At 35.4% G+C, this 25,143-nt stretch overlaps 6 protein-coding genes and 1 long non-coding RNA gene across 8 annotated transcripts; 2 read left to right on the top strand and 5 right to left on the bottom strand.

Moving 5' to 3' along the window:
- The first annotated feature begins 5,073 nt into the window (after positions 1–5,073).
- LOC18105852 (peptide methionine sulfoxide reductase) lies at positions 5,074–6,035 on the top strand. The gene is made up of 2 exons (XM_024586519.1): positions 5,074–5,455; positions 5,522–6,035. The coding sequence occupies exons 1-2, from the start codon at positions 5,138–5,140 to the stop codon at positions 5,774–5,776; spliced, it is 573 nt and encodes a 190-aa protein (XP_024442287.1). The 5' UTR covers positions 5,074–5,137; the 3' UTR covers positions 5,777–6,035.
- A 17-nt stretch (positions 6,036–6,052) lies between these two features.
- Positions 6,053–8,056, bottom strand: LOC7463076 (vignain). Its single transcript, XM_002321619.3, has 4 exons — positions 7,308–8,056; positions 6,852–7,087; positions 6,617–6,757; positions 6,053–6,478 (listed from the first exon to the last, which is right to left on the bottom strand). Exons 1-4 carry the CDS (start codon positions 7,747–7,749, stop codon positions 6,215–6,217), a joined length of 1,083 nt encoding a protein of 360 aa, XP_002321655.1. The 5' UTR covers positions 7,750–8,056; the 3' UTR covers positions 6,053–6,214.
- Positions 7,336–9,416, top strand: LOC127904361 (uncharacterized). Its single transcript, XR_008057451.1, has 2 exons — positions 7,336–7,479; positions 8,925–9,416. It is a non-coding gene; the product is annotated as an uncharacterized LOC127904361 (long non-coding RNA).
- On the bottom strand, positions 9,196–11,745 carry LOC7463075 (vignain). Its single transcript, XM_002321618.4, has 4 exons — positions 10,484–11,745; positions 10,021–10,256; positions 9,775–9,915; positions 9,196–9,619 (listed from the first exon to the last, which is right to left on the bottom strand). The coding sequence occupies exons 1-4, from the start codon at positions 10,929–10,931 to the stop codon at positions 9,356–9,358; spliced, it is 1,089 nt and encodes a 362-aa protein (XP_002321654.1). The 5' UTR covers positions 10,932–11,745; the 3' UTR covers positions 9,196–9,355.
- Positions 11,746–13,102: 1,357 nt separating this feature from the next.
- LOC7463074 (uncharacterized) lies at positions 13,103–15,875 on the bottom strand. The gene is made up of 2 exons (XM_002321617.4): positions 15,671–15,875; positions 13,103–13,410 (listed from the first exon to the last, which is right to left on the bottom strand). The coding sequence occupies exons 1-2, from the start codon at positions 15,773–15,775 to the stop codon at positions 13,324–13,326; spliced, it is 192 nt and encodes a 63-aa protein (XP_002321653.1). The 5' UTR covers positions 15,776–15,875; the 3' UTR covers positions 13,103–13,323.
- Positions 15,876–16,805: 930 nt separating this feature from the next.
- On the bottom strand, positions 16,806–20,410 carry LOC7463073 (autophagy-related protein 16). The gene is made up of 5 exons (XM_024585927.2): positions 20,219–20,410; positions 19,917–20,043; positions 19,533–19,714; positions 19,230–19,425; positions 16,806–18,030 (listed from the first exon to the last, which is right to left on the bottom strand). Coding segments are annotated over exons 1-5 (1,530 nt in total). The 5' UTR covers positions 20,221–20,410; the 3' UTR covers positions 16,806–17,007.
- A 535-nt stretch (positions 20,411–20,945) lies between these two features.
- Positions 20,946–24,783, bottom strand: LOC7453815 (uncharacterized). Of its 2 annotated transcripts, XM_024585968.2 has the most exons (6): positions 24,280–24,419; positions 23,394–23,636; positions 22,898–22,934; positions 22,570–22,806; positions 22,416–22,463; positions 20,946–21,630 (listed from the first exon to the last, which is right to left on the bottom strand). In XM_024585968.2, the coding sequence occupies exons 2-6, from the start codon at positions 23,495–23,497 to the stop codon at positions 21,145–21,147; spliced, it is 912 nt and encodes a 303-aa protein (XP_024441736.1). In that variant the 5' UTR covers positions 23,498–23,636; positions 24,280–24,419; the 3' UTR covers positions 20,946–21,144. The 2 variants fall into 2 exon arrangements, with proteins under 2 accessions (XP_024441736.1, XP_002321651.1); XM_002321615.4 differs by lacking the exon at positions 23,394–23,636 and having other exon boundaries at positions 24,280–24,783.
- Between the last annotated feature and the right edge of the window lie 360 nt (positions 24,784–25,143).

Below are 25,143 nucleotides of genomic sequence, written 5' to 3'. Positions count from 1 at the left end.
GACTTCCGATTAGTAATCATAGAAGAGTCCTGTACTCTTGTTCAAATTAAATTGAACAAGTTAGTCAAACTCTGTTATCCTGTCGAGACTTGGTTAGATTTATTTAATTTTTTTTTTTGAAATGATTAATCTGGATACACTTATTCAATTCGTGACTTGGATCTTGACCGGGTTATTGTTGGAGCCTGGTTTGATAACGTTTTGCTTTTTATCCGGGGAACATACAGAAGTTTTATTCAGTCATGAAGGGCCACTCTCGGACTATTCTGCGCATTTCCTTTTTCTTTTTGGAGTGATGTTCCTCGGTAAATTTACACGCTGTAATTCACCAGGGAAACATGCGATCATGAAACATAAGCTTTAGATCGTTTCCAAGAAAGAAAATAAATAAAATAAATAAAGGGAATGCCTTTCAGAATCATAGCACAGATAGGATGTGAGTAACTTTAGGCCCCGCTCCACGCTCAAAAGTTTCTTTTTCAGAACAAACATAGATGATGCAGAAACATACGAACATCGATATAGATTGACCTGATCCCATTAGCGTTATCCCACTAACAGACTTCTAACTTGAGTAAATTCCTAATAAAACTAGAAACACTGAAGTTGTTTACAGTCTATGCATGAGAAAGTTAAAATTAACCTCTCATCCAGTCAGATTAGTATCTTGACGACAAGTAAATAAGAGATGGCAAAAAATGAAATGAAATCCGAGAATGGGTTTTCTGAATATGATATGCAGGTGAAGCTGAGATGATGAGACCGTACTGTTGAAGGGCAACAAGAAATCAACTCAGGGGTCTACTTGGATTTGTCATCATTGCATTGCTTCGATCACAGTGATCCTCTTGCTGTTTAAAGCTACTTCTCGAGAAACAACATGTGAAGGCCCTCCTAAACAATAACATATTGAATTAGGAGGGCCTTCGTATGTTTTTTCTCTCACCCCATTGCGCACAATGACATATTGAATTAGGGTTTTGTTAGCAGAACGTGCTGCTGCTTCTTCTTTTTCATTGCAAATAGGTGTCAGGGTGATCATTATTATGACGCAATCAGCAGTCCATTGTCAGGTGTTCAAGGCGTTATTGATTCTGGTAGAATCCTTCCCATGGGAAAAGATTGAATGTGATGTAGAATTTTGGTGCGCAAGTATAACTTCATGAACAAATTGGGTGCACAATGCTCGTATCAAGTACCTTTCTTTCCACTCCCTTGGGATAGGAGAGGGCGGGTTGCAGTTGCAGCCGATATTTGGGATGGGGAAAAGGATAATCACCGGCGGGTGAGAGTTGGGTTTAGCTGTGATGTTGTTGATTCATTTGGAAGTGCGGTGGCAAGGAAATTCTAATTCCAGGTCAGGTCGGCCTTAAAGTTCCTCTGTACAGAGGTTCAGTTGCAGCAAAATTGGAACGGGAAATCAACATAGCCTTTTCAGCTATTAACCAAGAACAATTCATTTTTTTGTCACGTTGCAGTCAATATTTATTTTATCATCATAAAAATAAATATGAAATATTAATTTATTAGTGATATTGAGAATATTATATAATTTAATTTTCTATTTTAACCTAGATTTTAATATCTCCAATCAATTAATTAAGATTATCATCATTACATTTTTTTTTGTTTTTTTTTTTAAATCTTTAAAGGCTTTAAGACTATTTTCCTCGATGTATTATATATAAGCTTTCTCGACAAACTTTTAGTTAGCGAATCTATAATATTTTTCAATTGCTGACTATCATAATGTTATGTACCCTTCCAATTGCTGACTATCACAATGCACATAAATAGCTGCTATTTGTTTAGTCAATATAGAATATCTTCTAAAAAATTCAAAAGCCATTTGGCTTCCTCTCAAATTTTATAAAAAATAATGAACTTTAATTTCATAGCGGATCTTGCGATATACATTTGTTTAGAGGATTTTCATGATACATCTGCTCCACCAAGTATGAAGACACATATTTACAAGTGGATTTTAAATTTTTAATGTCAGATATCTAAATAACACCATTATACTTTTCAAGTATAGTTAGGTAACCAATATAGTGTAGCTATAGTCTAATTTGCACCTCAAATATTTAAGTACCATTCATATTGCTTTCCAATGATCTATATTTAAATTACTTGTAAATCTACTTGATTTATTAACTGAGTAAATAATATTAGGTTTTGTATAGTTCATAACATATTTGAATCCAATTTTAACTTTTCAACTATTTTTTTTTATAAACACCAAGAAAATCTTGCTTCTTTTCTATGTTGGATAAAATTATTTTAAAGAGTTTTAAGTTTCATCAAAACATGTCAACGTACCAAGAGTTATTTTAGATTAATTTTTCATTCATCCATAATTTGTTTAAAATATATTAATATTTTATTTTAGAGAATTTATTTTGAAGATTAAATTCCAATAAGATTTTAACTAAAAAATAAATGAACTCTAATTTTTAATTTGATATCAAATATACTCATTAACCAAACTTTAACAAATTTTCCAACACCATTTTCAAGAAACCAACAAAAGAAATTGCATAACCTGTGATTAAAAAAAAAAAATTTGTCACCTTTACAAAACTTGAAATATACTCCCTCGCTCTGATGTATAAGGGAAAATCAGTAATTTTTTCCGTAAATATTAGACTTATTCTCTGGGACAAGCATAATACCTAGAGATATTTAATTTTTTAACAACGTTTTACATACTAATTAAATGATATAGCATCTGTCACAAGAAAAAAATAATCATATAATGGTATATAGAACTTAATTACATATTTACTGAGATAATTATAACAATGAAATTCCATGACACTTAATAAAGAATTTTAGTAAATAAATTAAGTATATCAACATTATTCTATCATGTAATATGTTTCTTCTAGTTTGAAATCAAGATTATGGTAAGTGTAATATTAAATGATAAAGATTCCCTCTCCATGATTTTAAAAAACTTTCTTTCATAATTGATGTCAAGATTTTGATTACAAATTTATTATTATCATAAATATAGATTTGTTCAACGATTATATAAATGCGATAATAATTGATGAACAAGTTTATGATTTGAAATTCATTACAGCAAGGGGAAGATAAATTATTTGTCAATTAATATTTTTTATACAAATATTTAAAATTAAAATATTGAAGTTGATATTTAAAATTGTTATACACTTATATTAAAAAACAAAAAAAATTGAAAAGTCTTGATTAGATAACTACGGGGTTGAGACAAGGACAATTTAAACTGGATAACCAGTTCCTTCAAGCTCATGAGGAATTATAGGGGAAATTAATTGTTTTATTACTAGGTAGCTTCATTATCGTGCCTTTTCTTCTTCAATTAACATGACAGCATCCCCTGCTTCCATATTCTTCCCCGCAGAACTCAACTTGACAGTATCCCCATAACTCCACTGTTTCAGCAAGCATTTAATGGATTTGACAAAATTTGCCACCAAAATTCAGCCACAGTTAGAGAGTGATTGCTAGGATATAAAATGGTAAGATTTTCTCTCCTAAAATCTCATATTTAGACACAACGAAACTGACTTCCCTTGGAGAACTTTTACGACGATCCTGTAAAACTTTTGAGGGATCAAACTCCTTCATCTAGCAAGTAGCAAAAGAAGAAGAAGAAGTTTTTTGGAAGTATAAACGGGCCTGGCTACCCTTAGAAGGAGATGTCACCTTCATTTGCGTGCCCTCCTCCACAGGGGTGATAAGGTGATGATGCGTTGCTGGTCTGACTTTACGTTTGTTCTTACAGCTCAAGCTACTGAGAAATGGACCAGACATGGATAATAATTCTGGCAACATGCATTTTTTTTTTTAGTTAAATATAAATGACTTCCATGACATGACATGTCATAATATGATATGGTATTGTCAAGTTCGTATAGTCTTATATATTTCTATTAAAGAAGAGAGCAACCATTCTATCCTGCAGCAAGGGATCATTGAATTCAAGACTCTTGCTTTTTAACATCTTCAATCTTGATCGAGATGAAATGAAAATAAAATAGAATAAATCTTTACTTTCCCACATAATTTGTTTCAATAATAAATCAAGATACCCTTGTGGTTTTGAATTATGATAAAAATAATAATCGAGTTTCAAGATTCAACATGGGATATTAACATTTTAATTTTATGGTAAGCTAAGACTTTATTTGGAATTGCGTTCCATAACTTGGGTTAATAGGTTTACGGCTAAAGTTATGATTGACCTGACAGGTTAGCTTATGAGTCAGGGAACCCAGACTTAGACCAGCTCAGGTTTAAAAAGAAATTGAAACAAAGCATGAAAAAAAATGAATTGAACAAAGTTTAACAAAAAAAACCTCCAAATAATACGTGTTTTTCTCTCTTCAAAATGAATGGAAAATCTCATAAGAAATGAAAAAAACAAATAAAAAAACATCTGAGCCGGTATATAACACACATAAGTATAAATAAATTATTTTACTTGGTGGTTATAAACTTATAATTAATATAATATGCAGGTGTTTATAGACATAATTATTTATATAAAAGAAATTATTTAAGAATTCATATATCAAATATAAAAAATCACATTCATATAAATTACATTTGCACCAATTATATTATAGCAAAACGTCTAAAAATCGTATACCAAACTCTAAAAAATCAAATACCGACGCCTGTAGAATGATTTTAGATTCCAAAAGTATTCAAAGGAGGGCACCTAATTAATTAAAGGAGTAATTGGTTGGAATTAATATCAGGATACCCATCAAAAGGATAATAATTGTCATGATATTTAAAAAATATTTGAGATTCTTACCGCGGTTGGTTTTTAAAGTATTTTTATTTAAAAATTTATTAAAAATATTTTTTTATTTTTTAAAATTTATTTTTAACTTCAGCATATAAAAAAATAAAAAATTTATTTTAAAACAATAAAATAAATTCAAAGATTTTTAAAATCATTTTTTGAATATAAAAACAAATGCACTCCAAATGAGCTGGCGAATGGTGATTGATGCCCCAGTACCCAATCCCATATTGCCAACGTAATCAAGGGCTCCCTACCAGCTTGCATAATCATCCTCCACAATATTTATTTACACTCGTATTTTCAAGCGCCTAATACAGTCCACGACAGAAAATGGCAACCAGCACCACCAATCCTGCTCTGGATCCGGATCTAGACCAGCCAGACAACCCGAATCACGAGTTCGCTCAATTCGGAGCTGGATGTTTCTGGGGGGTTGAGCTTGCCTTTCAGAGACTGCCTGGTGTGGTCAAAACTGAAGTGGGCTACTCTCAGGGTCACGTCCCTGACCCAACTTACAAGCTGGTATGCACCAACACCACCAACCACGTTGAAGTTGTTCGTGTCCAATTTGACCCGGAAGTTTGCCCATATACCAACCTCCTCTCTCTTTTCTGGTCTCGACATGATCCTACCACCCTCAATCGCCAGGTATTCGTCTTGCTTGACTTTGCTGGCAAATTTCCGATGGATTGATGTTTTGGTTTGATTTTACAGGGTGGTGATGTTGGTACACAGTATAGATCAGGGATTTACTACTACAATGAGGCCCAAGCTAAGTTAGCCCAGGAATCAAAGGAAGCTAAGCAGTTGGAATTGAAGGATAGCAAGGTTGTGACAGAAATTCTGCCAGCAAAGAGATTTTTCAGAGCTGAAGAGTACCATCAGCAGTATCTGGAGAAAGGTGGAGGTCAAGGTGTTAAACAGTCTGCTGAAAAAGGTTGCAATGACCCTATTAGATGCTATGGTTAAAACTTTTTCTTTTTTTTAAAAAAATAAAACATCCTTTTTGGATGAATAATATAGGAATTACACTACTGGGGCTAATTTAAATGTGAAAAATTCCTTTTGTTTCAAATTGGATTCCACATTTTAAACTGGTCTTGATAGTTTGGTTTCACTTTACTAGGTTGTCCTGTCCACTTGCACCAAGTATCAATAAGCTTATTGTGTATTGTATTCTAAAGACATCCTAGTATCAATGAATGAACTTCCTTTTTTTTTTGTTTCATTTATGCAGACAAGGTATTTTGGAAATATTTATTAATCCCTGACCAGTAAATGGATTTGAAGCAGGTACATCGTTAACAAAAGTTTGTATTTGTTCAAGAGACCTGAAAGTTTCAAACTTTGATACAGTAAAAGCAACATGAAATGACAGCAAACTGAAGTCAATGGTATATGTGTAGTTTAGAGTTCGTCCTTGGGAGAATCTGCGGGTCCTATAGGATTAGTTGAGGATTTCTTGATGGGATAAGAAGCCTCCATTGCGATACCACAGAGTCCCCTTCTGTCAGAGATGCCACGCTGCATCCTGATGTAGCCTCTCTCTCCCCATTCAGGTCCCCAGGAATTCCTCACAATCCAGTACTTGGTGCCATCAACTGTTGTTCCATAGCCTACAATTGCAACTCCATGATCCAGCTCTTTTCCACACTCTCCAGTAAATACACCCTGCGTTGATATTGATATTCAATTTGTAAATGTTTAATCACAAATGCCTAGGCATTTTGAATTTCTCATTGTCTTGTCTGGTGGCAATTCCTTCTTTAAATTGATAAGTTTTCAGGAACTTTTCCGAAGTTAATTTACCTCTGAGTAGAACTGGAAATCTGAACCTCCAGCGTCTATGGCTACAGATACGGGTTGGTTTGCAACAGCTTTTAGTAATGCATTCTCATTATTATGAAGCACATCCTCATGTCCATCAATAGACACTGCTGGCTGGTTTGCCTGCAAAAAACATAAAAAGAGTAATACTTTGTGCTGATCATGCTCGAGCATTTACTACTTCCATCAACCATATTAGTTGAATGTGAAAAAACACCTTGTTAGCATCACAGTGTCCATCTTGAGCACGGTAAGGATAATTAGCTTCTGTTGTTATGCCTTTCTGTTTCGTAATGAACTCAAAAGCATAATCCATTAGCCCTCCATTACATCCATGGTTTTCCCCAGTGTTACAGTCCACCAACTCCTGCTCAGACAAAGATATCAACTTATTTGTCTTAATAAAGTTAATACCTTCAACAGCTACAATTGTCGAAAATGCCCAGCAACTTCCTGTACCACATTGAAAACATTTTACAATTAAACAGCGATTAATTGTTCTACCCCCCTTTTCTGACAGTGCTATGTTCAGAAGGGAGGTAACCTTTATTTTTGCTTAATCAAAGCACGAGTATATTCCCTTGTACATGTTTGTTGCATGCCTGAACGAGCTACAGAAGGGAAATACTAAGGTGAATCTATATTCATGTGAGAAATGAAAAATAAGCCTTACCGCATTTGCCCTGGTCCTTAACAGGAGTGACGGCGCCTTTCTTCCTCCAATCAATAGAGGCTGGTACTTTGTCTATGTTCCCATACATGAAGCTTCCATTTCCCAGCGGTGCTCCCCGAAACATAGTATGATGCTTAACTTTAGAGCTAGCATAAGCGGTCCTGAATTCATGGTTTGTCATGTCTGCAAACTTATTCAACTTCAACTTATAAGGCTTATCCATCTTGTTAGTATTATGAACATGCAAGACATTAGCCCTGAACACATTGAAACGCTTGCGTTTCTCATCAAGACTCGTAGAAACAGTGTGGTGGCTCCTCCACTTCTCATACAAATCCCACAAACTTTCCTCGGATTCTAAATCCTTTTCATGGAAATCAAAACTCTCGGTGAATCCTAAAACCAAAGCTAAATAAAGAGCAACAAATAAGAGTTTCTTCATTTTCGTTGATTTGCTAGACTAGAACTCAACACAAGATGGGAAATAATTAGGAACTAGTGATTGCTTTATATAGAGAAACGAAAGGAGAGGAAGGGTGGAAGATGAGTAGAACAAACCAGAATACAAAAAATAAAAATGAAGAAGTTACAAGTTCCTTAAGGGCATCAATTATCTGTATATAATAATCGCTCAATGTACAAGAATCACCATATATAGTTTCAGTTCTTTCCATTGATATTGAAGGAATTTTATCAGGTTTTTGTCATCATATTGATAGTGTCATCTCTAGCTACGTCATTCCCTCTCCATTTCTTTATCAGGGTTCTTTAGAGAAGTTGAAGTGTTGAAAAGATATGAAATTGAGTGAAGTTTTCTTTAAATGAGGGAAGCGGTAGCTGATAGGAGTACTGGTTGCTTGTAACTCTTAATTTCTTCATTTTAAGAACCGACTTGTCCTCTTGTATCTTGCCTAGGAATCTTTCAGCTTTCATTTCTTATCTAACAAGTTATCAAGTCAAATTAACATTTGAAAGCACGAAGAAATTTTCAAAACTTGAAGAACAAGGATGCCATTTCATTGTCTCAGCCATCTGGTAAATGAATTGTGAGTGAACTTAGCTCGGCCCAATTCCTGTACATGTGAGTAGTTGCAGCAGATTGGATAAAGGGATGCTGGATCTCCAATTAGAAATTACAGAAAATTCCTGTCCTTTGTTTACTGTCTGGAGAACATATGATTAGGAATTAAGAAATTCAATCATGGAGCACTACTCTTCCTCTAAAGGCTTTAACTCGCATTTCTGTTTGTTTTAGAGTGAATTCATTCGTTGACTCGCCAGGGAAACATACAATCATGAAACTAAGCCTGCTAAACTCTTTTGAATGAACATTGTTAGATTGAAATTTGAAAGTGGTAACTTTAGGCTCCAGTCATTTCTATGTGCATCAGAAGTCAGATTTCTCTTTTTCTCCGCCATAGAGAGTACATGGTATAAACATCCTCCTACAGTTACCCAACTAACATCATCCATAAGCCGATTCAGAACACTGTAGTTATCTGTCAATTAATTAAATCATTCTCGTAAACTGAAATGATGCCCTTTTTTAGCATAAATGTGAAATTTCAACTTTTTAGGTGAAAAGAATTAGTCTGAAATTTCAATTTTTCATCTCAGATTCCGTGTCCTTATGCAATGCTGATAAATAATGATGGCCGGTCAACGTGTCCTGAAGCAACTTGCCGATAGAGAAATCATAAATCATGATTCTTTGCCTGGTAAAGCGGGCAGCTGTTATTTGGGAGAAAGCAAATGCAATGGTTGACAGCTTTGTTGGGTTCTGTAAAGACAAGGCAAATAGCCCTGACATTGCCTTGGATGGTTTAGGACATGGTTGACTTGCTTTCCTTGTTTTGTTTCAAGTTTCTTAAGTTCTGCAACTGTGAAGTTTTTCAAAAATTTATTCTTCAATATATAGTATAATATTTTAAGAAATTACATCATGATCAAATTAGGGATACGTTATTTTTAAGAGGCAAATCTGATACAGCAGGAAAAACAACTGAAATGGATAGCAATTCTGAAACCAATGATATTGCTTATGTAGTTTAGAGTTCATCCTTGGGGGAAGATTTGGTTCCTGAAGGATTAGTTGAGGAGTTTTTGATAGGATATGAAGCCTCCATTGCAATACCACAGAGTCCTTCCTTGTCAGAGATGCCTCGCTGCATCCTGATGTAACCTTTCTCTCCCCATTCAGGTCCCCAGGAATTTCTAACAATCCAGTACTTAGTTCCATCAAGAGTTGTTCCATAGCCCACAACTGCCACTCCATGATCCAGCTCGGTTCCGCACTCTCCAATAAAGACACCCTGCATTTCCCATTAAGCTTTTAAATATTTTGTTTCAAATGCTAGTCGTTTGACAGACTACTCAAATGAACATTCTATTCATCATCTTTGCAATGTGGGAATTCTCGGATTGAGGCTAAATTCACAAAGTATTTCAGTAACTTTCTGAAATTTACCTCGGAGTAGAACTGGAAATCTGAACCCCCAGCATCTATGGCTACAGATACTGGTTGGTTTGCAGCAGCTTTCAGTAATGCATCCTCATCATTTTCAGGAACTTTCTCATACCCATCAATAGACACTGCCGGGTTGTTTTCCTGTAAAAAAAGGAGTTTTACTTTTATGTTATGCTGATCGTAATTTAGCATTGATTAGTTAATAAATCAAATTTAGTTTAATGTAAATATAATAAGAAATGAAACCTTTGCAGCATCACAATGTCCATCTTCAGCTTTATAAGGGTAAGTAGACTCTGTTGTTATGCCTCTCTTTTTCTTAATGAACTCAAAAGCATATTCCATTAGCCCTCCATTACATCCTTGATTTTCTGTAGTGTCACAATCCACCAACTCTTGCTCAGACAAAGATACTAGCTCATTTGTCTTAATATAATTAATACCCTCAACTGCAACTATGGTTGAAAACGCCCAGCAACTTCCTGTACCACATTGAAAAGGATATAAGAAATAAATTGCAAGCAATCCAAGCAAGCAAGGAAGGATGAAAATTTGCAGTGCTGTTTTTTGATAGTTCTATGCTCAAATGGGATGTAGCCTTTCTTTCTTCTTGATCAAATGTCATGCATGTGCTTTGTGATGAATGAACGAATTATAGAATTTAAAAAATAAGGTAAACCCATTGTAAGAAATGAAAAGTGAGCCTTACCACATTGACCTTGGTCCTTAACAGCAGTCACAGCGCCCTTCTTCCTCCAGTCAACAGATGTGGGGACCTTTTCTACCTTCCCATACATGAAGCTCCCATTTCCTCGTGTTGTCCCACGAAACATCCTATGATGTTTAACCTTTGATCCAGCATATACAGACCTGAATTCATGGTTAGTCATGTCTGCAAACTTGTTCAATTTCAACTTATAGGGCTTACCCATCTTGTTAGTTTTGTGAACATGCATAACATTTTCCTTGAACACATTGAAACGTTTGTGTTTCTCATCAAGACTTGTTGAAACGGTATGATGGCTCCTCCATCTCTCATACAAATCCCACAAACTTTCCTCAGATTCCAAATCTTTTTCATGAAAATCCAAACTTTCAGTGATTCCTAAAACCAAGGCTAAAGAAAGAGCAACAAATAAGAATTTCTTCATTTCCATTTGCTAAGCTAGAACTCAACACAAGATGGGGAACAAGGAACTACTATTGGTTGCTTTATATAGAGAAATGAAACAACAGTGGAAGATATGTAGATCAAGTTGTAGAATAGAACAAAGGATCATTAATTAATGAGGTTACAAGTTCCTTATGGGCATCAACTATTTATGTATAATAATGGAGGAGGATATGGAGATAGTGTTTGAGAAATATGGAAGACAAACTGTGTGTGTACAAATGGAGTGATTTCAACTAAACAAGAAAGTCCAAATATAAGTGAGTTTGGTTCACATGTATATATCAGAAGGAAGGATACAAGTAGTTCCTGAGCAGTTAATAACATAAAAAACTTGTGGGCTTAGGGCATTTTACAGGATGATCCTTACATGCAGAACACGCTATCGCACCATGTTATGATATAAGAAAGAGAGGGGAAGAGAAAAGGGGCGGTGACCACTGATTTACTAAAATGGTTGCGTCCATAGAAGCTTTTGAGCCACGATAGTTTTGCAAGTTCGGAAATAAAGTTGCTTGCAACTGCTTCGGCTTTAACTGAATCCACTGATCATAAAGTCTTTGAAATGGTTTGGTAGAAAAAACTGTAAAGGGATTGAGTGAATTCTGCAAGAAAAATCTATTTTCAGACCCAACGAAACATGAGGACGAAGAACTCTCTCCAGATTATGGCACTGAGCCACGTTTTTTGCACATGTGTGCCCACCGGCAACTGCCAAACTTTCCCACAAATTGAGGTTAAAAGTGGATGAAATGTTCTTTAATTACCACCAACGTGACCATTCAGCATCTACCTTTTGCGTTTTTTTTTGTGGGATTATTTATTGAAGGGTCAATTATCCTCAGGTAGTTTGCTGATGTAGTAGTAAGACAATGAATCAATGGAAAAATCCAATTTCTTTAAACTGAAAATGACTGGATTTTTTGTCAAGGCATTGCTTGTAGGACTACACTAGCGTAGGGTGTTGGGTACTTATCCCTTCCACGGTTACATTATCACTTCCGCGGTCACGAAAACATCCATGAAGCTTAGCTGTCGTTCGATTTTCAGCATTTTTCGAAAGCTAGTCATCCCTTCTTGAAATGACAAAAGATTTTGATATACTATCACTTATGAGCTACAAGACGGACATGATTTTCTGCTTGAACTAAAGGGGTTGCGTGCCTTGTTCATCTTATAAGAAATTATGGCAGGCATGAACCCCATTTCAAATGATTAATGATCCTAAAGTACGGCTCAATTCTTGAGGACATGTAAATAAGTAAGGAAATCCAAAATACCAAGGCGAGGCTGTTCCTTCGTCATCTATCAACAATATATCCAAGCACGGCAGTTTCTCTGCCATCTATTAACATGGCATGCCGGGATGAGGCCAGGTAATACAAGTAGAACCATAGCAAGAAACCTTTCTTGTAGCATTATTGTTTGATTGATTGATCCGGTACACCCCGAGCAAGTATAGAAGCATTGGTAAAGCAAACTGGAAGAAGAAATTAGTTAACAACGAACAATCTCTAGAAGTTGGCCGGAGAGAAATACCAGTTCACAAACATACTGGTAACTTGGCCTGGAGTTGAAGGAAAAAAAGAGAGCATGCAAATGCTTGTGGTCATCTTATTAACTTCATTAGATAACAGCATTGGGCTTCTTCAATCTACAAGGTGGGCAAGGGAGGTCTGTTTCCAGGAAGAACAATATGGTTTTGTGACTGCAAACGGGTAAAGGAAGAGAATGACAGAATACAGGACCACCAACAGACCAGCATGATAACTCCTTTAATTTATCGTGGGACTTCAATTATCAGCCATATAAATGCTTTACAGGAAGATAATTAACAACGGTTCACTGCAACTATTGACTTTTGCAGAATCATCTAAGACAATTGGTCATGCTGTTTTTAGCATACCATATCTACGAAACCTCAGCTCTTATATCCCCAACTCCCAATTAAGTCCATATAGCACGGGCAATCTGTGCTTTACAGTAATTGCAGTTGCAGGTTCAAAAGAATTAAAGACATGATGACGCTGAAATCACATGAAGCAGTCGAGCTAATGCAAAGGCTATAATCATCTTTTCTCTTTAGTGCCAAAGAGTACTGAAACGGCCTTATTAATTATGATCTCTTATGGTATGATTAATTAAGGCAGGCAACTCTTTCAATAATAGCAGCTATTACTTCAACAAACAATTAAAAAATTTCCATATGTCGTCCATCAAAAAAGAAGAATAAGCAACAAGAGATAAGAAAAGATGGCATGAGCAAACTAATTTGCCAATTCATTTATTTTCAGTGACAACATTTGTAAAACGAAGTACCAACCAATTATGGTACTTTGGGGAAACGAGGGAAATTGAAATTTGACCATACAAGTAACTCATGCGAGAGCATCCTTATCTTTAGCTTGTCGCAATAACTCTTCTCTAACCCTCTTGATCTCCATCTCCTTTTCAAATCTTTCTTGCTGAAATGATGATAGACAAACCCAATTAATGGCAAGTATTTATACACAAAAACTGAAAATTCAAGTAAGAATTGATAAAACAGTGGGTATAAAAGACACCTCCAATAGTATGATGAAGAAGATGAATAAAAAATGTTTTTAAACAGCAACACAGTTTATTTTTCTGACTATGTATATTGCTCTGCATACTTTTCATAAATACTTCCAATTAAAATTTGGTCTCCGTGTCTGCAATGCTATCTGCAATGCTCAAACTTGTAATTCCTTCTCCAAGCAAATAAATCAACTCAATAAACAGCTTTGGCACATCCATGTGCCACCTTTTGCCTTGACAAAATCAGCTACAGGACATGAGTTGTCTGTAATGTCTACAACAAGAATAGTTAACTATACCCATTGTTGTAATGAATTCCCATGTCTACTAAAAGCAGCGATACTGATACAAGAAAAAGTTTCAAGCTTTGCATCCAGAAACTTGCCCCTCCATAATGACATACTATAATTAGCATTCATGCTAATGTATAACAATCAGAAACTTTTAACTTATCATTAAGAAGCATATCAAACTCTGGAACATCCTCCATGAGACTAACTCATCCTCCAAATCGTTCATGGCCAGATTTATTACAATCTACATTGTCCAAGGCCCAAGCAAGATCACCTTACCGGTTTCCGTTTATTTTAAGATATTTCCTATTTAAGAACCAGATGGCACAAATAAAATCTCATTTAAATGATTTCAAAGCTGGCTAAACAGTAAGGAAAAAAACTTGAATCGACAATGATGTCCAGTAATCCACCTAATCCAAAGCCAGCTATGCTTTCTTCGGTGGAAGGATAAGAACAAAGAGCACCAAAGGAGTAAAACACAAGGATGTAGAGCAATCCTTCCCTCTAGTTGTTTAGTTATTGAGAGGAGCAATGAAACAAGAAAAAAAAAATACAGATAAAAACACAGAAGCTCATGCCTTCCTCATACTATCCCTCCAGTTTAGAAGGATTGGAAAAATGTGAACCTAGGAGGAGAGCATAGAACTTCTCCCATTTCTTGGATGTATATCCACTCAATCTTATTGAATGGGTACTTCATCCTTTTAATCGTTTCCCTCCCTCCCTACCCATCCTGTTTCCTCCCAAGCAAACATAGTGGGAATACATATCCATCAAAATTCATGCAACAGGATGTGGTACACAAGAATGTATAATTGCAGCTTAAAAAGTGAACGAAAAGCTAGTCTTTGCCCATGAAAATTACAGTAGAACCTTTGCAATAGAAAGACACGAAGGATCAAAAGGAGAAACTTCACCTACAATCGAAACATTTCCAGGTACCTTATCTATCAAACCATAACATGCTTTTCATCTTTTAAAACCTCTATAACTAAAGTAGCACCATCCTGCTCTGCAAAACAATAAAGGGGAGAAAGACGGTGCAATTTGGGACAGCAACCAAGTCCATAATCATTTCCCAAAATTTAGAGTTACCCTATCACCACAACAAATTAACAGATGCTCAGTGATTGATAGAGCCACTTTTTCATAGAATATGTTTTTCTTATGGAGATTAATCAGATCAATGGTACAAAAGTAGCTGGTAAAAGAAAACTAATTAAACCAAGCGGCTGTCTTGCGGGGAATGCAGCACCAAAACTTACAGAATGCCCATAACACATTTTTCATTATTAGTCACTAATCTCAATAACGAGATGTGCAAGCAATAACATCACAATCTATTAGAAAGGAGTTGCAGAAATGCCAAAAAAGAATTACGCAAGACCATATCTTTAGTATATTTCATAATCAATAAATTTCTACTTAATACTTAACCTAGCAGGTCAAGATTTCTTCTAGGAACCCAAACTTAATAATATGCTTTCTATTAAGCTAGCTAGTAAGGATTTCAATTATCTTTCTCACTCTCCCATTTCATTAAATAAATCAATCAATTTCTAAGGGCATATTCAACTGTACCATCAAATTACCAAAAAAAAAAAAAAAAACCCACATCAAATTACAACCACATTTTAACCAAGTAAACTATTTTCATAGTAAGAAATAAAGATTATCCAAGAACAAAGACACAAATTTATACCATCATTAGACAAATTGGTGAAGACCCATATTAAGAAATGAATTGGGAAGCTCCAATTCACACTTAGTTTTTGTTTTTGAAAAAGAAAAGGAACGAAGGAAGTGATCAGAAACAATATTCAATTCAAACTTGAAAAAACAAGAAAGGAAGAAGAGATGAGAGACGAACCTTCTCATCCTGGCGAAGAGCATTCCAGACATGGATTTTGTCCATAGTTTGCCAAAATATAAAGGCTCCCACTGACATGGCGAAAAAGCCGGCTACTTTCACCATCTTCGCTTAGCTTAGCTTCTCTTCGCTTCCTCCAAAGTGTCTCAAATTTGGGAATCAGATCTAATGATGGATGGGTAGACGCGGCTTGGATTCAATGGCCTATATCTTAATGATGGCCCTGTACAAGATTAAGGCCCACGTGATTAACTAATACTCTAACTCTGGCCCAATCTCACAATACCTTCTCTTTTTTTTTTTTTTTTTTCCAAACAAATCTAACTTCTTCTTTTTTCTCTTTACAGAAAATAATAAAATTGAACTTCTAGCCTTTAAGGTGCTGCTTGGTATGATTCTTTTTTCTCAATGAACAATTTTGAAAACAAGAATTTTTATTTGGACCTTCAAAAATGAAAAATCAAATTTTCATTAGTTTTTTATTTTTCTTTTACAAAAGAGAGAGATTTTAGATTATAGTTATAAAACCTGATTTAAAGCTGACATGATTCAAGACCTGGATTGTGATTCAAGATGAGTTAGTGAGTGAATTAGAGGGTTAACTTAAATTTCAAGTTTTTTTTTTTTTATGAAAACAAAATCCCTAAACAATGTTCAAAGACTTGGACAATAACCCTAGATCCCAACTTAAGAAAAAATCACAAGAATAAATAAAATATATTTTTCAATTATGCTTTATAAAATGAAAATCATCCTTATTTTTTAAAAAAAAAACCCAAATACAAAATGAAGATTATCGGATGTGTCTGACATACATTAAAAAACAATCTTAAATTTCACATAAAATGAATAAAATTTTATGATCCTAAACGCAAACGCATCTTTGTCCTGTAGACATTATTCAGAAGAGGAAATAACCTAATGCATGTCACCACCTGAACATCCTCTTACTTTCCAACTCTGCACAAATCAATTTCCAACAGGTTTCTTTGTGGAAATTATTCAACATAAATGTCCTTGTACTGTAATCTTAGAAACTTGAAACACTAAGGACAAGTACATTAACCAGTACGAAGCACAAAACCAGTAAATCAAGAACGTTATTAAAAAAAAACATGTCGTGCTCTTTCAGCAATTGAATTCAACCAACCGAATCATTCAGTAAGAATAAACTAATCAACTATGTCTGTACAGAAGAAGAATTTTTTGCCATATTGCTAACTTTGGGTTCCTTTGTGGAAATTATTCAACATAAATGGCTTACAGTGTTACACGCTAGTTTGAAGAAATTCTCCGTGTAGACAACCTATCATATTTACAAGTGAAGACGCAAACCATCATGTCCAGGTGTAGATAATTCCATTCTTGTCAGAAGAGGCTAGTGGTTTGCCAAGACCACTCCATGAACAACAAAGAACTGGAGCTGTGTGTTCCTTCAGGGTGCTTACTATATCACCTTGAGATATTGACCAAATATGTACAGATCCATCAGCTGAACCAGCAGCAACATAGTTGTCATCAGGACTGATACAGGAGCGACTCCAATTAGAAGCCACCCTGTTTCCAGTTGCTCTTAGAGTGCCACAAACTTCCAAGGATCGCATATCAAATAAGTTATGCAAGTTGTCTCTCCCACTTGTCAGTACAACACTTCCATTTCGAGACACAGATATTGATGTAACAGCAAGCGAATGTGCAGCTACTTCACTAAGTAGCTTTCCTGTCTGAATATCCCACAAACGAAGATTCCCATCAACATGGCCTGAACAAATAGTCTGTCCATCCATGCTGAAGCAAAGAGAATTGCAGTTGCTGTGGAAAATGATCGTGTTGGTGCAGAAACCTTTTTGCAGATCCCACACTTTTATGGTACGATCATAAGCAGCACTGACAACATGACGAGTTGAAATTTTGCTGACATCAACAGCACACACTTTATCAGTGTGACCTGTGAGAGTGTGACGTACTCGTCCTGTGGTAACATCCCATACATACAAGTTGTTTGAGCTGCTAGCTGCAATGATGGATCTATTGTCATGAGTAATGGAAAGATCAAGAACAGAGCCAAGACAACCATAAAGAGTGTGACTTAATGATCCTGTATTTGTATCCCACATCTTGATTGACCGGTCTTGTCCCCCACTAATCAATTTTCCAGAATTGTACTCAAACAATATAGAAGCACAGCCACCCTCATGAGCAGTGATCTTGTGCTTGCATGTAGAAGGGATCGTTGATTCAACAAAGTACTCAGCACCATCTTCATTTCGCCGGACAACTCCATCCACTTGTTGCCTAGCAAGGCTCTCTAAACCACTTGCCTTGAGCCGATCAATCATTTCTTCATAAAGTGCATTAGCCTAAGTTAATAAGGACATCTTTAGTTAACTGCATTTATACCAGCAATAAAGCAGGAAGGAAATAATTCCCACATGCATCTCTTCAGAAGCAAAAGCAAGAACTTAAAGACACTGTATGCAAACTCCACAATTTCACAACAGATTAGATGAAGGTTGGTTCTGCAGATTGGTTTCAGCATCTTTTGCAATGCATGTTCACTCTGAATCACTCAACTTACAAAAGAGTACAACCTCTCAAGTGTCACGTTGCATATTCAACTTTCTCTATCATGAAAATACACAAGAAGTCCAGAGAAATGGGGAGACTTCTGTAAGAAAACTTTTATACAACATCTGGAATTTCATACACAAAAAAGGAGCCAACAACCTTCTGCAAACTCAATACCAGATCCAATCACAAACAAAACATATATTTTCTAGAATTTCTTAACCATCCATGGGCTTTATGAAGGAAATGACATGGAAATAAAACAATATATATACTCCCAAATGTCTGCCAAAAAGGATCTTCCAGAGGAAACTACTTCAAGAAGTGTTGGTCAATTCTAAAAACATCAAGAAGAATTTCTTCTTCAGATTGATTTTTTTGTAAAATACAAAAAACCCACAAAAATTCATATATAAAAAGGAGGTAAACATATATTTCAGAAGCCACTAATGTTCTTCTAAAACAGCAAAACACTGATTGCCTAGCAAAATCTCACCCAACAGTTGATACCCATCCAATACATACACTGTGCATTATCAAACTATAGCAACACTGATAAGCAGCCAAGAAGATCTCAAAGTGTGCCTATCAAGAATCCTAAGTTCTTGTAGAGCTATTGAGCATTTAATTGACGTGATGAATAAGCCATGTTCTGTTAAGCTACACATGCAAATAATCACACAAGAGGAGGCAAGCAGAGGAATGAGTCGAGTATGTTATTAGTCAAGTCGGTTAGCTAGTGTTTTGTTATTAGAATAAGTGCCAGCTATTTAGTTGGAATCAGTTGTAGAGTCTTGATTTCATGTAGTTGTGCTATTAAATTTAGGAAGAGTCTGTTATTTCCTTATGTATTTAAACTCTAGTAATATGCAGTAAAGGAACAAGTTGATTCAATAACAAATTGTTGTGGTTTATTCTCACCCTAAGTAGAATCCTATTTGCATATAATTACAACAGCTTTGACAGGGACCTATCAAACACTACAAAGTACCTCATTAAGGCGTTCGGCATCCTGCATCTTTTGTAGCATCCATCGATCAATCAACATCTTATTTTCAGCCTCAGCATTCTTAGCTTTAAGAGTCATCTCTTCCAATTGTGTTCTAAGTGCCTGGTTCTCACTCATAACCAATTCTAATGCTTTAATCTTTTCCTCAAAATCCTCCCTCAACTGACCACACTCATCCCTGACGAAAAAACACGAGTCTAAATAACCCCACAATGCCAAAAACATTAAAATCATCTATCTTCCTAACAGGATAAAAAACATAAGTAACAGGATAAAGAAGACAACCTAATTTGAGTAGCCTCATTTTGCAAATCAGTGATAGCTGCTTCCTTCTCTTGCAGTGAAGTCTTCGCTGCTCTCGATTCGGCCACCTCCACCACAAGTTGGTTAGATAAAAGAGATTGAGCTTTGTAACATTGCTGAAGTTCTACTTCTAGATTTTCTGCTTTCTCTTTCCACTCTGATCCCTTCAATTATATACAAAAAACCAACTTGAACACGGCACTAATACTAATTAACTGCAATCTCATCATCATTATTATTAGTTTCATTAAAGAAAAATACAATCATAAAGCCCAGAAAGAAAATTACTCCCCAAAAGAAAGCATGATTCGCGGTGAATAGCAAGTAAGAAATTAACAAAAAGAAAAAAGGAAGAAGAAAGAAGACCTGAGAAATAATGGGCCTGGAAAGAGCAATAAAGGCAGGAGCATGAGCTCCTTCTTCCAGTAAATGCCGCTTCTTCAAAGCTTTCAACGCCTGCTTTATTGCTTCTAGACCAATCTCTTCTTGCGACCTTGAAAACAAAAATATTGGAAACCAAAATTAAGCGAAACAGTCGAGTTTTTGCTTCTCTTATTTTTTTTTAAAAAAAGTAGGAGGATCCGGAAACGTAGGAGTTGCTTCTCTTTTAAAAAAATAAAAATCAAAGAAGAGAATATTAATAAAGGAATCTGTTTTGATTTACTTACATATCGATCGATAAATTGATCAATTGGTGTTTCGTGGAATCAATTTCTTTTGGATTATGGAGTTTGCGATGAGAGGAGGGAGAGCAGGAGCACCGCTGCCTCTTGCTTCAACTTTCAAGCAAAGAGAGATTGAAAATTCGAAAGGGTATTTCTGGAAATATAAAACTTCGAAGATGAAGAAACCAAAGGGAAGGAAAGATTAAGTTCATTTTTTTCAAATGTTTTAAGGATATACTTAAAATAATTTAATAAATATTTTTAATTATTGGTTTGAAGCTTATAACCTCCTAATTTAAGAAAAAGACTCATAAGTCATAACTAAATTTTCTCAATTTTATTTTAATTTTTTTTTATTAATAGAGCAGTTGCTTATAAAATAATCAACTCAAGTCAACTATATTATGTTAAATTAATTTATATATAATTTAATTTTAAATCTAAATTAAATAAAACTTAATCGACCCGAGCATACAGCAAGCCGTAATAAAAGATTAAAGATCAGAGACAATTATTCACGTCATGACCGACCACTCCCTGCATCAAGACGCTATACCATACAAAAAATAATTCCTGAACGTTTGTTTTTGCAAAGAATTGATGTTTTTAAAAGAAATGATTATTTTATATTAATTTCTTTTATTTTTATACAGTATTAAAAATAAATTTTAAAAAATTAAAAATATATATATTATTTTAATATATTTCTAAATAAAAACCAGACTTGATATAACAAAGAAACTCTACAATTACATGACAGTCATTATGCAACCGTAACAAGAAGGCACACACTGAAATCCATGAAGTTAAAAGAAAAAGAAAAACACAAATAATTTCCCCATCTTTATCCTCTTTCCTTTCTACTTTCTTATCTCCTCCCCTCCTACAACACATTTAAACAACAACTTTTACAGATGATTTTGGTATTGTTATCGAATTCTATCCACCCAGTCCACACTCTTCCGTGCTTTTTCTAGCTGTAAATCCATGCTTTTTCTCGATTTATCGCAGTATTCCACGCTTCTCCGTGACCTCTCCTTGTGCTCAAACGAGACCTTTAACTTTTCTGCCTTGTCCGTGTGCGTGAACTTGAATTCGTGAAATCTCAGTCTTTCTGGCCTATCTGTGCTCTTTCTTGGTTTCTCCCTCCTATCTGTGCTCTTCCTTGGACCCTCTAAACAATCACTACTTCGTCTGGCCTGTTCAAACCCATCTACACTTCTCCTCCCGGCATTTCTTCGGTATGCTGATTTCTCAACTGTTGATATAAACTTCCTCAGATGCCTCAGATACTCCGGATACATCTCCAAATTACAGTGATTACCCCCTTTGAGCCACAGAGGTTCATATTTCTCTTGGCACAGCTCCCAAAGTTGCTTGCCATGAGAACAGTCAACTACTTCATCAGCAGTTCCCTGCAAGAAATACTTGAGATTTCTTCAAAGGGTCCAACAAGAAATGGCCGTGTGGCTGAGATAATTATAATATGTTGAAAATAAAGTTCATTGCATTCTTCGAGTTTGCAATGATGTACGGAGTTGGCTGAGAAGGAGCATGCGTCGCCTTTAATCACCCCTCTATCATCAGTTAGTGAAAACGACAAGGAACACAGGATGTAATCTAACCAAGGAACTAGGGAGACATGAAGGTGGGGGCGGCGCTATTTGTTTGATCTTCCAATACTTGATATTAGCTGTCCTCGATTTTCAGATGTTTTATTTACCAAATGTACTTTCACAGATGCATTAGCCTAAGCTCCCTATAATTAAACTTCAATGTAACCACACATTCAATTTCACAACTCATTGTATCTAGATCCAACAAAAGCCCGTCCTCTTGGTGCTTTAAATTTCAATGAATTCATACAGTTTTGTTCTGATTGCTAGAAAGTACCACGTCTGACTGCATTTCAACCAACCTTCTCTTTCGCAAGAACATTTCATTTGCCACTAGTTTCTCAAATGTATTTTCATGTTCTGTATTATTCAAATACTGCGCATTCATATAATATACAAGACTTACTGCAGGACTTGCACAGAGGTTTTTACTATCCCCAACAGTTTATTTGCATGGAGAATTATAATTGCATGATATTACATTGGTTGACCAAACACTATTCAGGAAGTTTCATGAATGGAGAAAATACTGGAAATGAGTTTTCGTAATTTAAAAACACTAGATATAGAACTATGATACTTACATGGATTACCAGCGTGGGACACTTCACCAGAGGAATTTTGTCTATGTTCTGGACAAATTTAAGCGAAGCCATGTTCAGAGGCATAGTAGATGCATGAATACTCTTTAAAACATATGACATGATATTTAAGAAGACCAAGAAACAAAATATTAACCTTGTAGATGTCAAACCAGTATGAGCGTTTCACAGGATACATCACTCTTAACCCTGATAGTATAGGACTATGCAGTACAACAGCTCTTAGTCGAGGTAAACGTGCAGCAAGATCCACGGTTGGGCCACTTCCCACAGATTGGCCATAAAGGATGATATTTTCCTGCTTGGCACCATAGCTCTCCTCGAGACACTTATAAGCAGCTTCAATATCTGCATATGTATTGTGTTCACTGGGCTGCAGAAAGTAATTGAACGACCTTCAGAGGATCGGTTGCCAAAATAATTTTAGTCGAACATAAAATTAATGAAGATTCTATACAGCATACCTTTCCTGATGATTGTCCATAGCCAGAGTAGTCATACCTAGACAAATTGAAAAAAAGATGCTTAAATTCCCTTTCTATATCTGATGCTTGAGTGCTGGATAAACTACATAAAAAACTTAAACAAACACAGAATTGGACCGGTCCTCTATGAACTCTGTAAAAGGCAACCACCTATAAGAAAAAAATGCTGCCTTTGACCACTTAATATTTAAGCAAGGCACAGGACGCCTCCCAGTATGAGGCGGTGTCAGTGTCTATATGATTGCTGTGACAACATACCCAAACCAACTCCTCTATAAAATGTTCTCTGGCGTGAAATTTTTTTTTCCATTTCACACCAGAGTTTTCCCAAGTTTGATGCATGCTTGGCCACCTATATTAAGTTGCATAACAACAACTTGATGCAGTAAAGAACTCTATTTGATGGATCCAATCAACCTAAGATCCAAATTGGCACTAGCAAGTCTAGATTTATGCCAGTAAGGTAGATCCGTACCATTTTTTTTCAAATAAGCAGCCACATAGAGTTCTGTCAAAATCTAGACAGAAAACTAGCTTGCAAAAGCATGCTTCTGGATTTCTGAAACAACCCTCATGCATAAATGCTTGTTCTTCTTCAATTTTCAGGCCCCCATTTTTGCTTGCCAAATTTTTTATTCATTTAAGTCACCCCATACAAAGACTTGGACTTTCTTGATAAAATTGCAGAAAATAGAAAACAGTAGACTAGTGTTAAGACCTTGCAAGACAAAGAAGATGAAAACATGAGTAGTATACACAGAACATCAGAAAGTTAAAAGCAGCAAAGCTAGTCTCAATTTTCTCCCTTAACAACTATTAGCCCTAAATCGCCTAATTGATCCACTATGCTAATTGCCTAGATCAAAACTCATAGGAGATTCCATTCTTTCACTGAAACTATCATAATTCCTGGCTAAATCCAAGAATCTTAACCAATCTAAGAATAACATCACACAATCATGATATCAGAGGAAGGGATCTGCATAAAACAACTCTGTTTAGCTAATCTGTGAATCAGACACAAATCAATTACTTGATCTCAAATTCTTCCACCCACTTTAACCAAATAAACAATCAAGCTTTATGAAAAATACCTCATAGCCCCACCAAAAAAACAACACCTTTCACCTGCTTGTAACCTTTTCCCAATAACCCCAAAAAAATCCCTTCCTTCTACACAAAGCAAACTAAAACTCACTCAGAAATCCCAACTGGGTCTCACTAATTCACCTGATTTTCACCAAAAACACACACTATCTCCACATGCAAACTCTCATAAACCATAAAAAAACCACACAAATGAACAAAATCTTTAAACTTGAACAAAAGGGTAAATGAGAAAACAGTGAAAAAGAAATTACCCCATGAGATTAACACGCAAGTGAATACTCAATTCGATGAAGAGCTCATACATCTGACCAATATCAGCTGCATTTCCATGAGAGTAAAGCAAAGTAGAAGTTGCCATTGGATATCTAACGTAAACAGCAACAATCTCAGTCCCTCGCCGAGTTGGGAGACGCAAAACATCAACATTTTCACGGTGAGAAAAGTGTTCAAGAAGTAAGAGACCAGTGGCATCATCTGTAATTAGCTTGTATGATGGTGGGTTTGGTGGGAAAAATGCTAATTTTGCTGCCATTGATGAAGTCACCCCTCCCATCTCAAAAAAAAAAAAAAAAAGACAAAACACTTGTTTTTTCTTTTATTTTCTTTCGCAGTAATAACAACCTTAGCAGCAGCAACAGCAGAAGTAGTAGAAGAGGAAGAAGAAGAACACTCCTTTCCTTTTCTTTTATTTTCTTTTGTTGGTTTGTGAAGTGATATGAGAGTGTTCTTCAATGGAGAAATGTGCTTAGAGGGCATGATATGATTACAGTTTGGCTCATGCAAATATCTATGATACCATCCATACTCACGTGCGAAACTGTTGTCCTGATATTATTTTAACAAGTCTTTCGCTCTCTATTGCACAAGTGTCACTTTTTATTTTATTTTATTTTATTTTATTTTTGCCTACAATTTGGAATCAGGACACTTTGAATCCATGTAGCGGTTAAATTAGGAACCACTGTCATGGGCTTTTTGTTTTCGTTTAATTTTAAAAAAAATGTTTTTGAATTACAGTTCTTTAAAGTGATTTATTAAAAATTATTAAAATAATATTTTTAAAATTTATTTTTAACATCAATATATCAAAATAATTTAAAAACACCCAAAAATAA

This window comes from Populus trichocarpa, chromosome 15, assembly GCF_000002775.5.
Source record: "Populus trichocarpa isolate Nisqually-1 chromosome 15, P.trichocarpa_v4.1, whole genome shotgun sequence".
NCBI lineage: Eukaryota > Viridiplantae > Streptophyta > Magnoliopsida > Malpighiales > Salicaceae > Populus > Populus trichocarpa.
The sequence above is the reverse complement of the archived record's forward strand: the minus strand, read 5'-3'. Positions and strand labels throughout refer to the sequence as shown.